The sequence below is a fragment of the Colossoma macropomum genome, unplaced genomic scaffold (assembly GCF_904425465.1).
Source record: "Colossoma macropomum unplaced genomic scaffold, Colossoma_macropomum, whole genome shotgun sequence".
Taxonomy (NCBI): Eukaryota; Metazoa; Chordata; class Actinopteri; order Characiformes; family Serrasalmidae; genus Colossoma; species Colossoma macropomum.
Genome location: NW_023494806.1, coordinates 17666314 through 17682201, shown reverse-complemented (window position 1 = coordinate 17682201; position 15888 = coordinate 17666314). Strand labels below are relative to the sequence as shown.

At 38.5% G+C, this 15888-nt stretch overlaps 1 protein-coding gene across 1 annotated transcript in view; it reads right to left on the bottom strand.

Moving 5' to 3' along the window:
* The window catches only part of si:dkey-40c11.2 (drebrin-like protein), a 77171-nt gene extending 68558 nt beyond the window's left edge, over nt 1–8613 (bottom strand). The window contains exon 1 of the mRNA XM_036597894.1: nt 8144–8613. Within this exon, the coding sequence (XP_036453787.1) occupies nt 8144–8229 (86 nt within the window). The 5' untranslated portion in view covers nt 8230–8613. The remainder of the gene's footprint in view (nt 1–8143) is intronic.
* Nucleotides 8614–15888: the final 7275 nt, after the last annotated feature.

Here is a 15888-nt window from a genome sequence, read left to right as displayed (position 1 = left end):
CTACTCAGAACCTTCTGTGTCATCACAGCCCATTTTAAATTCCACTGATTGGTCCTTTCTGTGCAAAAGCCATAGACCACCTTTCATTTAACTTCCAGTCAAAACAGCCATTAAGTACTTTAAGAGATATTTCAGAGGAGATTAGATATAAGATAATCTACTTGCGTAAAGAAGAGGAAAGTCAAAGGAAAGTTAAAAATAGGAGTTTCTAAAACTGGAGTTCTAAAAAGATTAAAAGATACAGAGAAAATGAGACTCCTAACAACAAAGCAAGACCTCAACGGTAGACCACCAAAAGTGTCAGATAAACAGTACTCAAAGTAGGGCTGGGCGATAAAATGATAACGATAATTATCGCAATATAACTTTTTCTCGATAGAGCGATACGACATGTTCAATAAATGTTATAATACACCATTCTCACACTCCCACGTTCAGCGAAAGCCTTGGCAGTGTTTTCTACTGCAAGGAAAGCGACACTACCCTGCTGTCACCAGGAGAGGGCGCACTTCCAAGTTTTTCTACATGATTAGAGAGGGAGGGGGCCACGAGTAAGATGAGTCTTTAGCAACGGCTGAAACGCGGAGCTATACATTCCCTGTCTGAGTGGAGCGACAGGCGATCTGTTCTCCTGTGACCGAGTGTGAGTGACGAGGTCAGTGGTGTAACTGTACTGTCCTACAGTGAACTCACCTCTTTAGCAGCGTTAAATCACAATCACAATCCTCACAACTACAGTGCTGTTACAGCGCTCAGACAGTCATATTTAAGTATTAGTGCATTCCCAAGCAACGAAAGTGAAAGAAAGAAGTGGGTTCATGTAAATTACAGCCCTGATTTAAACGAAAGCAAATTGAGGAACCTGTGAGGCACTGAAGAGCGGGAGAGCGCTATCTTTCCAGGCTAGCTGTTTTTAGCAGCTGGCAAACTTGAAGCAGCGCTCCGTCACTCGCACAACACAGAGAACTGATTATACTATAGAAAAAACAAGACACAAAAGCACCACTTTCAGTTTAAACGTACCTAAAAAGAGGACTCTGTTTGTCTGGTGTTGATATTTTGTGGTTCAACACTTAAACTACTACGATAGTATAGAGAAATCCAGTCGTCGCTAGCTGGTGTCTGAATACTGTGATGTTGTTTGTAGCGGGGTAGCCGAGCGCTCGTCACCAGCTAAAAATAATCTGTTTTCTTTCTTAAATTATGACTATTACAAAATAGCTGTGCTTTTCCAGCTGGTAAAAACAGCTCACCACACACTCTCTCCCACTCTCCCATGACAGATTAGTGAAATGTTCCACTGTTTGAGTGTTTGTTGTGTTCCGATCATAAAGGATAGTTTAAAACAGCAGTTAACCGCTCAGGAGCACAAATCAGCCTTCAAACTTGAAAGAAATAATGATTTGACATTTATAGCGGTATCAATATCGAACGATATGAATTTCGTTTATCGTGATAACATTTTTTGGCCATATCTCCCAGCTCTAACTCAAAGCTTTCATCTTTGAGAGAAAATCAGGCTCCACTCTTCCTTCAGATCTGAAAAAATCAACAGGTGTTTCTGTCCATCCTTCCACTGTGAGAAGACAACTCAGTGCTATGGGTCTGAAAGGATGTGTAGCTGTGAAGCTGTTACTGAACAAAGGAAATAGACACCAAAGCAAGAAACTCTGCGAATCAAACAAAAAAAGCTGTTGGTGTTCTCAGAACAATGGACTGACCACCCCAGAGCCCAGACCTCAACATCACTGAATGTGTTTGGGATTACTGGGATCAGAGAAGCAGAAAATGCAACCAACTTCTAAGACTGAACTTTGGAGGTGTGGAAAAAAATCCCTGCAGATTTCTTTGAAAAACTGAAAGCACTGAATGCTGCAAAAAGGCACAGGGTGGACACACTATATACTGAAAAAACTGACACATGCTTTATGGCCTTTTTGCCTATACATTAAATCAATGAACCGTTGTCTCTGATTTTTGCACAGTACTGTATTCATGTTTCAGCGGTGCTGTAGCTCGAGGTGACTGTCAGAAACACTACATTGGAAAAAAAAAAGTTGTGTATGGTTGTTGAAGTTTCCAGCGAACGGCACTCGGCGGCAGCAGCACATGAATGGGCTTGATAGACTTGAGCAGCTTTAAGCGTCTGTTTCCCTGCACGTTTCCACAGAGATTAAGCGCTGCTGAAAAACAGAGCGGGAGCGGCACGGATCGCTTGTGCTCCGGCTGACGGGACGTCTGAAGGAGCCCTGCCCAAAACGCTGAGAGCAGAATGACTTTGCTGGGATACTATAATGACACTATTGATTTTGTGTTGTCAGGCCTTGACATGCATGCAGAACAATGCACACTGGGACTGTTAAATCCAGGCACTTTAACTGTACTAACATGCAGTACAATATAGTGTTTGTTGTCATGATTTCAGCCTTCGCAATACTGATATTGCACAAGGTGAATGCTGACAGACTGAATGTTGCATTGTGTGTTGTGAGCAGCTTGACCAATCACAGATGTTTCACATCGCAGATGAATCAATAACATAAACATGAATAACTTAAAAAAAATGCATGTCAGTCTTTAACCATGTCACATCAATAGTTTGCCAATGTGTTATTAATACACTGAAAGGCATATCGCCATTACAGTATGTAGCAATATAATCACAGTATTTTGTCCATATCATATGCAAAACTGTGACAATGTGAATTGTGGAGATGTGAAGAAGAGTCATCGAGGATGGATGTTCTAGGATCCATGTCATCTAATGCAACTGCATTGTTTGAACAACAAAGTTTGCAAAGGATCAACACCGCTCCACCTGCACCCAGCTCTAGTGTCATTAGTAGGTTGTGCAACAACACAAACTTAATTTTCTTCATTCAGATTTTAAGCATAAGGAATGATATACTTTATACACCAAGTGTTAAAACCAACCAACATACTTTAACCCTTTAAGGCCAATACAAAAATTGGGCTATGTGTGCATTATTGATGTGATTTATGAGTGCTGCTGTTGTGTTTATTTGATATGCAAACAACAAAGTCTAACAAAGTCAAAATGTTTTAGAAAATATATGAATAATTCAATAAGTCACATCAATATTTTGTCTTATTAAACAACAAAGGAAGTCTTATGCATTATAGTGACACTATACTGTATACTGTAATATACACTGAATAGACAACAGTGTAGCACACAGAAAGCTTTTGGCTGAACAATTTGGGGAAAATATCTAATTATAACTTTTAAATTGCAATTTAAAGGCAATTATTTTCTATAAATTAATGTCCAGGCACCAATTTTCCACCAAGAAGACCAATTTTTTCTGACCGCAATGCTGAATGTAGTGTGCCAGACCGCCAGTTCACAGGTTCTGTGTTACTAGGTTAAATTTCTCCTCTTAAAATGTATTAAATAATATAGGATATGATTAAAATTGCAGTGTTTGTGATTTGAAAACTGCACTTTCGTATTGCGATTTCAATATAAAAGCGATTAATTGTTCAGCCCTAAGAAAGCTCCATTTACTCATATTGATACATGTTGTACTATGACCAACATGAATATGCACATCACGCCCAAGTCTCTGAACATATCGCTAGCGAGACATTCGGTTTCATAGGATAAATCAAAAGGTTAGGATTACTTCTTTAAATTAGAGTTTGTTGCAGAAGACTTATAGTTGAGAAACTTCAACAGGCTGTATTAGGCCCTACTGCTAAATCCTGCAGGTTAATACTATAGCAGGTAAAGTGGCATGGAATAAGCCTTTTAATGCTGACTTCAACTGATTCAATACAGTTTGCATTTCATGGCATGAAAGCCCACGAAAAAGAGTCATTCAAATCAGTGAGCAGCTGTAGGCTTACGCATAATGAGCTATGATAACAACCTACATAAGTTAATAGCAGGTCAGAAAACAGCGACGGGAGATGAAAGACAGAGGTAATAGGCAAGATCTAAGCTAATGAGCCTAACCCCAAGCAGGCACAGTCTATATATGTGCACATGGGCAGACCGCATAAGATGATGTCATTGCTGTACTGTCATCGTGCAGAGCTATGAGTAAATCCAGAAGCGAACACAAACAAGCCAACATGTAGACTAGAGCTGCACAAAATCAGTTGTTATCACACTGTTGGCCCTTGCAATGCTGATATCATGGAACGCTGCAATATGCTGAAGAGCCCTGCAACCAATCCCAGAACTGTTTATTGTGATACTGTGAGCAACTAATCAATCACAGGTGTTCCTGATGAATGTTTCTGTGGGTGTTCTGCTCAATCAATGCAGTTACAACCATGCAAATTTGGTCACAATAACTCAGTCTAATAAAATGACATGTCCCATCAGAGGTTCACCAATATATTGAAAGGTTTGGCATGATCATGATATAATCACAATACGATATGTTGTCCGATATCTTAGCTAGACCTGTCACAATTATTACATAACTGCCCAATTGCAGTTATTTGAGATGACTACACTTACTCAAGCTGGCTGCAGTTATTTTCCACAGTTATTACTTTTCACAGCAAAATTAAGCCACAACAAAGCTGTAAATGCAATCTTTGAGACACATCATGCAACTTACGTTAACAAGTTCTAACTTTCTTAACATATTTGGAGGGCAGCACAAGTAATATTTCTTTATTTGTTAGCTGTAACTAATGTTTTAGCATGCAAGTTAACAGAATGAGGTTTTGTTTGGCTTCTATTTTCACTCCTAAGAAAAAATATAGGCTTTGCTTGACTACCCACAAGTCTGTGTAACTGAGACACTTGTGTAAGAGTGTGTGTGTGCACCAAACAGCGTGGTGTATCAGTTCATCTACCAGTGTTAGCTACCAAGTGACCATAACTAGGAAACAGGATGGCAAATTTAGTCCCTTTAACTGATGCATGCAATCAAAAAAAGACAATTAAATCATTAATCATAATTATTTAAATGACAAATAATGCTCAGCTAAATGTTATGATTGTGACAGACCTACTCTTAGCCCTAACATAAACACAATCAAGCTTGTATCTCCAAAATGGTAACTTTACAGGAGAAGGAAAAAACAACCTTAAGTTTGAATGGAAGTTAATGGATTTTTTTCCAAGTCATTTTGGAACATTTCTATTAGTCCAGTCTTCAGGAAAGTGTAACACAATGTAAGAGGCAGCTTGCACCTTCAAATTCTGTAAAAAAAATTAAAACAACAAAAATAGATATAACTAAGATATAACTTTTTTCTGAGAATGACAGTATCCTCTCTTTCTCTCTCACACCACAAAAATAACCCCTTTTAAATAACCCCTTCTAAGTAATTCCCCATGCTGCATCCCATAATGTATGCCACCCCTCGCCTAGAACTCATTTGCACCATGTGCATCCCCTCCTATCCAAAAAACAGTCAAACCAAGCAGCCACAGATAACTGTTCCCGTAAACGTCCTCCTAAGTGCCGCAGCAGCCACCCAGCATTCATATGCTTCTAAAGCTCACTGTCAAACTAGTGCACATTATGAAACCACGTAGACATAACAGTAATAAAATAGCTGCCTGACTGAACAGTTGATACAAAAGGAACTGTAGTAATACAATAAGAAGCTACAAGACATCTATAGTGTTGTATAATACTTCTATAATAATCTGTAGAACATTCTAAACTACAGCAATTGTCTCAGTTCAGCTCAAGATACATAAAGGAATCCTATAGAAATCCCTGTAGCATTACTATAGTTGGTTTTCATGAGAGTCTTTCCCACTTTGCTCCAAAACAGTACTTGCTTATAACATATTTTTCTGTCCTTATTTGCTGACTCTATGGTCACTCTAATGCAGTGGTATTTGTGCATTATGGCCTTTTTCACCTTTAGCTTGCGCAATGCAACAGACATGAAGAAAAAAGAAACCTAGCTGTGCAGTAATGTTAGCATGCTCAACTGTGGATTAATGCAGTGATCACCAAACCTACTACCATTCAAGTTCAGCTCCAACTTCTGTTTGGGTAATGTATTGATATTCATTCTGAACAATATTTTTTTAAAATACAACTTTTAAATACACAAAAGCATTTTGGCTCACTTTCCTAGACAGCTATTAAAGGGGAATGCCACCAATGTTTCAGATTTTCTGTATAATTTCGTGGTTGAAATGTAAACAAAGTCACTCAGAGTGGTCTGATGTGAAATGATACAATGTAGAGAAGCTTCCCAACTCAGATCTCTTTACAGTGATGGTGATACTCCTATCACCAGGTGTTGCAATGTCTACAATGCAAATATAGCCATTTTATTCACTATCCAAAACCACCAGTGAACCTACATGAGTCTGCCTTGTTTTGTGCGTAATGTTGATAATTTTAAAACAGTGGTAAATCAGTGTTAAGTTGTCTTTGGGCACCATTTCGCCTAACACTACCCTGCATGTACCCCTCTGCCATGAAAAAAAAAAGTTTTAGTATAAAATATTATCACAAAACTACTTTAATGTCTCAGGCATCAGGCATTGTATTCTAACCATTTAATGTAATAACTTTCTGGGATGTAGCAATTAGAGGCATTACACTTTTCAGACGTCTGGTTCCTATTACCACCACTGTAAACTCAGCTGACTCAGTAAGTTTCTCTAGAACAGTTCATTTCACACCAAACCACTCTGACTGACTTTGTTTAAATCTTAATGATTTAAATCTGCAGGAATTTTGAAAAATGGGTGGAAGTCCCCTTTAAGTCTAGTCCTGGACTGCATAGTATACTGAACGGAGAGGGTCCAGGGCTAGGCTTACTCCCTGACCAGAAAAATGACCCTTCACTCTTACAAAAACTATGTTGTACCAAAAACAGGTTGTAAGACTTGTAACAATAGCAGAACCCTTTTTAGTGCTACACAGAACCATTTTTTTAAAAAACATATACATCAGGTATAGAGAAGAATCATTTAACCATGCAAAGAACCATTAATGCATTAACACGGCTCTTTGAGTGTTCATGCTTTTAAAACTATTGCCTTTACTAAATAAGCATGGAAGAAGCATTTTAAGGGTTTATATATGTAGATCTGTAGTAAAACATCTATTGTTACAAAAATGAATTGTACAAATCTTCGTTTAATTTGTATTCAGAATGTAATTCAAACAGCCAGTCAGCTCACTGAAGGCCCTAACGTTATTTAGACTTCAATAATCAAGTTATGATTACTTATTTTCTTGCAATTAGTTGTTATCACTTAATCCAGGCAAGCTGTTTGTATTGTCTGTTTGAAAATACAAGTGTACTTATTTAATGAGTAGAACAAACTCATGCAAGACATGAATATGGGGTGGAGTCACCCAGAGTTTGTAGTGGGTTAGTTGATTTCTGTTTATTAACTCTTAATTTCCCTCCAGATGTTGTTTTGATTTCTGTTGATCAACTCTCATTTTTCCTTCAGATGACGTTTTCAAACAAACAACACATTCATATATTACACATAGGTTAAATGTATGCTTAGCATGTTTTAGGTTTCCTACCCATGAATCTGTTTAGTCAGCTTGACTTGAACAAAATCAATGTAAATCACTGCCAACTTAGTAGTTTTTCTCAAAATTGGTCTTTTGGACTATTTTTAAAAGAGTTTGCTTTTACATTTCAATGTTTTACATGCTGTGAAAATGAGCAAATTAAATAACGATGCAGTCACTTGGACTTAATTGCTCACGTTTCTGCTGCAGTATGATCTGTGTGATGTGTACTTACACTTTCTTTGTGGAACTTTTGAGTGTATTCAACTTCTTAAAAGACAAGCTAAGTTTCAAAGCTTATTTCACTGGAGTGAGCTCAACTTATCAGGGTCTACAGTGCAGTCAACACTTTGGTAACAGACGTGTTTGCTGGCTCACTGAGGCTGATCAGTGACTCAGACTGAGGTATCGACAGTAACGCACTGAAATCAGGGACTGAATCATTCGATACTCGGTACTGTTTATGTACTTCGGTCGAATCCGTAAAAGTACTGAATTTCGATACGCAGCAACTCAGACCTACCATGTTTTCTGAAGATTATAACAAGCTTTAGCAGATCAGAGCTGGAACTGAACTTTAGTAGGGGAAAGCTGGGTGACCACTACATTAGATTAAAGACTAAAAGCAGCACCAGAGGTTAAGGTTACTGTACCAGTTGGTCGATGCCTTGGCGTTCAGGATGTCCTCTTTGGCGGTCAGCAGGGACAGGCTGTAGGTGTCCAGGTTTATCGCTCGCATCGTGATGCTCTTCTCGGGCTTTTCTCTTGCGTGTTTGCACTCCAGCAGCTCAGTTTTCAAAGCCTCCGGGTCCGTATTAGTTTATATCCACACGCATTCACGGCTAAGCGGAGGGAGCTCGAGTGAAGGAGCTGCGTTAGCGGGAGCGCGGAAAGCTCGTCTGCTCGGGCTGCATCAGCTCAGCTCTGCGACGCAGCGAAGCTGGAGAAGTTTTGAAGGGCGAAAGCCCCACCTCCCGTCAGAGGAGGAAAGAAGTAGCTGTTTGGAAGAGAAGTAGCTTTGGGAGGACGGATTATGGCCGAGCTCGCCTCATCCACACTCAGACCGGAATGAGCCTCTGAGAAGTCAGGCGTAGATGTGGTAAACAAGCCATTCAGGAGGGTATTGAGTGCAGATGTGGAGTGAGGTGGGCTTGAAACGCCTGAAAACGCTGATTTCGTTCTCTTTATCTTGATAGAGACTCGTGACGAATACGGATGAGGCATTAAAGGCCCATATTATACATTTCCCCTTGTATTTGATTCCCCCCCTTAAGTCCACTTGTAATATTTGTGTGGTTTTAAGCACCTTTGCCATAATACGTTCTGCATGGCCATTGTCCAGCCTCTCTTTATCCTTTACATTAAAGGGCCAGTGGACAATCAAATTAGAGTTAGATGTAGACACATTGTTAAAGTTTGAAAACATATAATTCACGCTGTTCATACAGTTCACATGTGGATACTAAGCTGCAAAAAGCTTGTAAGGTCACAAACACCGAAGTATTTACATATTCAGGCTGCAGCAGTTTAGCCCCGCCCACTCACGCTGAGGTTATAGGGATTTTTTCAACCTGGACTGCTTTTTATAAACAAGGCACAATACAGGGAAGCCAATCAGAGCAGAGGGTTAGATCAGTCGTAAACAAAACAGCTTGTTTATCCACTTGGAAAGCTGTCATATGAAAATGAATTATGTTTTTGATGCATAAGACAACACAAATATTGTAGACAAAGTACAAGAACTGTGCCTTTAAGACTGATATAAGTAAATGAGCTCTGTTCTGACTGGCTGCCATGTATTGTGCCTTATCAATAAAGCAGTTTAGATTGAAACACTCCCTATAGCATGAATGGGCGGGGCTAAACTGCTGTAGGCTGAATAGATGGATATATGTAAATGAGTTGGTTCTCCTGGCATCACAAAAACAATGAATAGAAAATGAGCTGTTTTTATCAGTGTGATTTCCATATATGGACTGTATGGACTGGGAAGTGAATGAAACTTTAACATCAAACTCTTTCAGAAAAAAAGTAATTATATGGGCCCTTCAAAGGGTGCGTTCACACAAAACCAGTTTTCAGAATTTTTTAAACATGCTTATGTAAAATGTTTGCTTTAAACTCCATAGAACGCAGGGCAGGACATAGAAAAAGTACAACATTGTTTTGTAAAGCAACATTGTTTTTAGAAAATTGAACATTCTGTTAATGCAGCAACACAACATTTTCTGGGTGTTGTGCCATCATTTCTGTCTTATGGCTGGCCCTATGAAAAAGATCTGTAGCAATGCTAAATGAATTTCTACAGGATTCCTGTAGAGTTGTGGCTGTGCATTACTATTTTGAATACAAAACTAAATACAGCTTTAATGCCCAGTTGAAGCCTACACTCCTAAAAATGGATGATTTTTCAAAGGTTCTTTAGTAAAGAGAATGGTTCTGTTCAGAACCATTAGCTCTGTATACACTTCTTCTATTGTTATATGTCATACATGTGTGCACTCACTGAGACAAATTCCTTGTATGTGTAACATACTTGGTGAAATAAAGGGATTCTGATTCTGACAAGCTTGACTTCATAACCATAGAAGAACCCTTTTTGGTGCTATATAGAATCATATACAACACATTTTCCATCAATCTGAAGAACGATTTCACCATGCAAAGAACCATTTAAGTATGAAATGGTTCTATATGGAACTTATGGAACCATACCCTTTACTAAAGAACCCTTGAAAAAACATCTTTTCAAGAGTGTATGAGGGATAATTTTTGGTCTGCATCTTACTCTAGAATTACTTCTTAAAACTTTTATAACTGAGAATAACATGTTTTTGTGGAAAAATGCAAGTTTTTCCATTTGAAATCAAGTCAACATAATTTTACAGCCACTTCAGATATTAACTTCCTTCAAACTCTGCTTTAAACAGGTCAGCTGAAAATGAGTTACTATACGTCATACATCCATGTGTCATCGTAGGCCCAAACTACACTACATCTGCAGAGTCCTTTGTATTATCTGCCCACTACATCACAGTGGATACTAATCTAGGTTAATCTTCAACTATGCACTATGTAAACGGTAGAATCAAAACTTCACAGAAAGTGACGAAGAAATTTGCTGAGGCATCTTAAAAGAATTTCCAGTCAAAACGGCCATTAAGCACAAGCTATTCACTTTTTAGGAGATATTTCTGAAGAGATTACATATAAGATAATCCACTTGCATAAGGAAGAGGAAAGTCAAAGAAAAATAAGTGAACAAACAGGGGATTCCAAATCTGGAGTTATTAAAGATCTAGAGAAAATTACTCCTTATAACTGTGCAATGACTCCTTTTAACTGTGCAAGACCTGGTAGACCACCAACACTGTCACCGTCAGATAAGCAGTATTCAAAGCTTTCATCTTTGAGAGTTAGTTACTGGGCTTCCTTAAAATTCTGAGTTATTTAAACTTCATGAAATACAGATTCTTGGTATATTCGAAGTTCAATTAACTCAAAACTTCTGTGCAGTTTTCTGTTAAAAACTTGTTCCTGTTTTGACTGGAAATGAAATAAATGAAGGGTGGTCTCTGGCTTGTGCACATTATACCAGGCTATGATGTAAACAAAGTAACTTCAACATTACTGATTGTGGCTTGGAGGAATTTTCAGGCATTTAATTCTTATGAACTGAGAGGAGCTCAGTGACGGCAGCAGGTCGTCCACTGACAGGCCATTGAATTGCCACTCAGTCTTTGTGCAGGCATCCTGTGAGCAGCCTCTAGGAGCACTTGGCAGCCAGCAGTGAAGCCATTTACAGTGGGCTGATCTCTGGAGAGACCCTTGCTCCAACTACAGCGCCAATTTCATGGGAACTGAACTTGAAGCAGTCTTGGTTTAAAAAGAGCAATGGATGTGTCTCTCCATTTTATAATGGGGTCCTGCTAAACAAAATACCCACTGCCTTTTTTCTCTCTCTTTGTCACACAACCTCCCTCACACACACACACACACACACACACACACACACACACACACACACACACACACTTGCAGTATTGTTATCTGTTTGGGTTTTTTTGCATTGACCTATGCATATTTGGGTTTCAATCAACATTTAGCCCAATTACAGCTCCAATGACCAGAACACTAGCTAGTAGTGATGTAGTCAAGCCCACTAGAGTCAAGACGAAGACCTGGACACACTGAGCCTGAATACTTTTTAGTAGTCGAATCCAAGTCAAGACAAGGTAAACTGACTTGGTAAAACTGAAATTTGTAATTTATTGTGCATTCATTATCATTCACGAAACATATCATATATTAATTAATAATATTGTGCTTCATAATATATTTGGTAAAATATAACACTATGTAATGTATATAGCCTAAAATATTATTAATTACTATTATATTACAGTCAGCCTCACTTTGCATTGTACGTTTTGATAGTGAGGTTCTTCTCTGTCCCTTCTTCTCTAAAACTTATTCAGTATCACCACCTTAAGTCAATTGGATGTAAACCAAATGACATAATTACATTTTTATTATTAAATCAAAAACACAGTAATAACATTCTGATCTGCCATCAGAGGATGTTTGTATTTTGGAACCAATGAACCTCAACTAACAAATAATCCCCAGTTAAGCCATCAAGAAAAGATCAATTAGATCCTCAACGAGCAGCAAACAGATATTATTTAAACAGGAAAAAGGTCAGAAACCCCTACATTAGATGTTAGAACCTTGCTGTGATGTTTTGATTGCATTCAGCCATAAGGAACATTAGTGAGGCCAGATATAGATGTTGGATGATTAGTTCTAGATCATAAACACCACTCCAACTCATCTCAAAGATACTGGATGGAGCTCCATCACTCCAGAGAAAACCGTTCCATTACTTCACAGCCAATGTTGGGGGGCTTTATTCCCCTCTAGCCAACACTTTTGGCAGGATGACCTCATGTGCGGCTGTTCCAGAGTATCGCATTCTATTGGCAGTGCTTTTGTATGGAGATTGTACTGTGTTTGCACAATTGAACACCTGTGTCATCAAGGAGGTGCACCTGAAAGGGGAAGTCCACCAATTTTTCTAAAACGTCTGTTTATTTTATTCATTGCGATGCAAAAAAGTGATTCATATATATATGATATAAATATTAGAGAACCACAACCATTAATAGACAATGTCTTGGGCATTAACCAACATACCTATTACCATTTATGTAATAACTTTCCTTTCATAAGCAAGAAACGCTTTAGATGTTTGGTTCCTATCACCACTTCTGACTCTGACTCACTAAGTTTCTTTAAAATGGAGCATTTCACATCAGACCACTCTGAATGACTTTGTTTACATCTTAATGATTTAATTATGCAGACATTCCATTGAATTCCCCTTTAAAGTATCTAAGGTCACTAATTAGAAGGTGCTGGAGACTTTTGGATATATTCCCTCAATACCGAATAAACCTGAATAAGTATTGTTACTTATTAGAACCAAGCGAGATGTCGGAATTGTCATTGAATAGGTCCCCAAAAAGGATGGAAAACAAAGGACAACACATACTTCTGCAGCTGTTCATAAAAGTACTGAAATGAAAACAGAAAAAAGATGACGGTTGGCAGATTCTCCCTGTTATTCTTTTGTATGTGATTTGCTTTGAATGTGATTTTTGAGCTCATGGTGGGTCCTGATTGTATCTTCCGTTTGTTTTCCTTTGTAGCTTGTCTCTTAGATCTGTTTCTCCTGAAATTCATTTGGGGGAACTGTGAATCATTCAATATGTGGGACCACGCCAGAGATTTTGCAAGTCATTAAACACGATCATAACAGCCTCACAAAGACAGAATGAAAGAAATATGGGGCTTCTCTCCAGATCTTACAAATGTTTAATCAGCATTAATTCACTTTCACTTGCAGATGGCAGAGCTATACTGTTGCCATCAAATTAAAACTGTGTAACTCCATTCTTTTTCTTTTTATCATGCTTTCACATTTAAACATGCCAGCTGCCCTGTACATTGGGTGAACAGTAAACATTCATGGTTAAAGGACAAAGAGAAATACACTTTGGAATAGTTTCTTGGAATGAAATAATGTTCCATGAACATACAGTGCCTTGCAAAAGTCACAGGCCACTCTTCACTTATTTACTTTTCAAGCAATTAAATACAGTCATTAAATACAAGTTACTCATTTTTAAGTGTGAGGAGCAGAAAAACACATGCTGAACATGAAATTACATTAAGTCTTAACTACTAAATGCATTGTTTTTCATCTTTTAATGTGCCCAAACTTATCCTTTATTATAGCATCCAGTTTTTTAAAGAAATCTGCAGGGATATTTTTTCACATCTCCAAAATTCAGTCTTAGAAGTTGGTTGCATTTTCCACTTCTCACAAGCCAAGTAATCCCAAACACTTTTAACAATGTTGAGGTCTGGGATCTGAGGTGGTCAGTCAACTTTTGAAGCAAGCTGCAAGAGTGGAGCATGATTTTCTCCTGTCTTTCAAAGAGAAAAAGTACTATTTATCTGATGGTGACAGTTTTGCATGGTTGTTTTGAGTCTTGTTTTCTTTATACATTTTAATCAGCTACAGACCAAAAGTCTAGTTGGAAACTGTTTTTTTCACTCATTTGCCTTTAACTTTCTCCTTCCTTATTCAAATTGATTGTCTTGTACCTAATCTCCTTAGAAACATCTCCTGAAAAATGATTAACTTAACTCACCATTTTGACTGTAAATTAAAGAAATGAAGGGTGATCTCTGACATTTGCACAGTACTGCATGTCAAAGTTTTTTCTTCCCCTAGAGAGAGCTCCCATTTTGGAGAGTTTTTGTTATGACAGTGACAGTAAATTAGTCACTGGACACGCTCTCAGTCCTGATCTATGTTCCCAGCCTTGAACGGGAACTGGACCCACAACTCCCAGTGCTTGGAAGCTCTAACATGACATCATCCTGGAGTATTATGCTCCTGCTGTTGTGCTCTGTTGGCCGTGGGCCAACCTCAAATTCACAGCTGCCTGTCCACAGCTCCCCTCAGCGGGGGAGGAACGCTAAAAAATGTGGGTGTACACTGAAAGTTTACTCTAGTCCTAATCAGCAATTGCTGGAGCTCCCATACATGCAATTCATTTGGTTTAGGACACATCACATGCCTGGGAAACCCAGGATACTAGAATTTGTGCATCATCACCATAACTTCCTGTCATTAGCCTTGCTCTGCCATCTCTGTAAACAGCTTTGCTCAGTCATGCTGTTATGCTTGACTTCACAAATTTCTTGGAATTTCCTTTGTAAATGGCAGAACACTTTGTTTGGGATTGCAGAGGTTTGTTTTCTTTGACAGGAATATTCTCATCTCTGCTACAAAAGGTTTTTGGGCCTTAATGTGAGTCACATAGGAATGACATTGTTACAAAATAGTGGGATGTTAAAGTTCAGCTATGATGAAACACTAACCTGACCCAGTTCTTTTCCTTTTGCGTCAAATATCTGCCATGTGTTCTTAACCAAATGGTTCTATGTAGTACCAAAACAAGTTTTTTTATGATTTGGTTGACTGCAGCAGAACCCTCTCTGCAGTATTTGCACCTATGGTAAATATGAGCAAAATGGGCTGTAAAAAACCTTTGCTTATCCTTTTGATCTTTAGTAAACATTTGAACAATAATCTAGCATTTATTTGAAGTACAATGATAAAAAGAAAACTAAATCTTATCATTTTTCTTAAATCTGTGTGCCACAATTGCGGGCACCCCTTCATTTAATACTTTGTGCAGCCTTTGCAAAAATAACAGCTCAGAGTCTTCTCCTATATTGCTTAATTAGAACTGGCAAGGGATCTGAGACCGTCTCTCCATACAGAGTATCTCCAGATCCTTCAGATTCTGATGTCCATGCTCATCCCACAGGTTTTCTACCACATATCATATTCTGCTGCATACCAGTGAACAATTTTGTGTTGATTTTGAGTTGTGCTTTGGATCATTGTCCTGCTGGAAGATCCAACCGTGGCCCAGTTTAAGCTTCCTGGCTGAACCAGTCAGGTTTTGATCCATTCTATGCAAGTATTTGATTAAGTTGTTGATCTCATGTATCCAAATAAATTGTCCAGGGCCTTTGCAAGAAAAACAGCCCCACAACATCACACACCCACCACCATACTTCACAGCGGGGATGAGGCACTTTTCTACATGGCTAACTTAGTGTCTATGTCAAATCCACCTCTCAAAAAGGTCTCATCTGACTATAGAACACAGGTCCACTGAAAGTTCCAGTGATGTCTGGCAAACTGTAGGTGCTTCAGTTTGTGGCCCTTGACAGCAAAGGCTTTTTTTCTGGCAACCTTCCCAAACAACTTGTGTTTATGTAGGTGGTGTCTAGTTTGAGAGACGTTCTGACC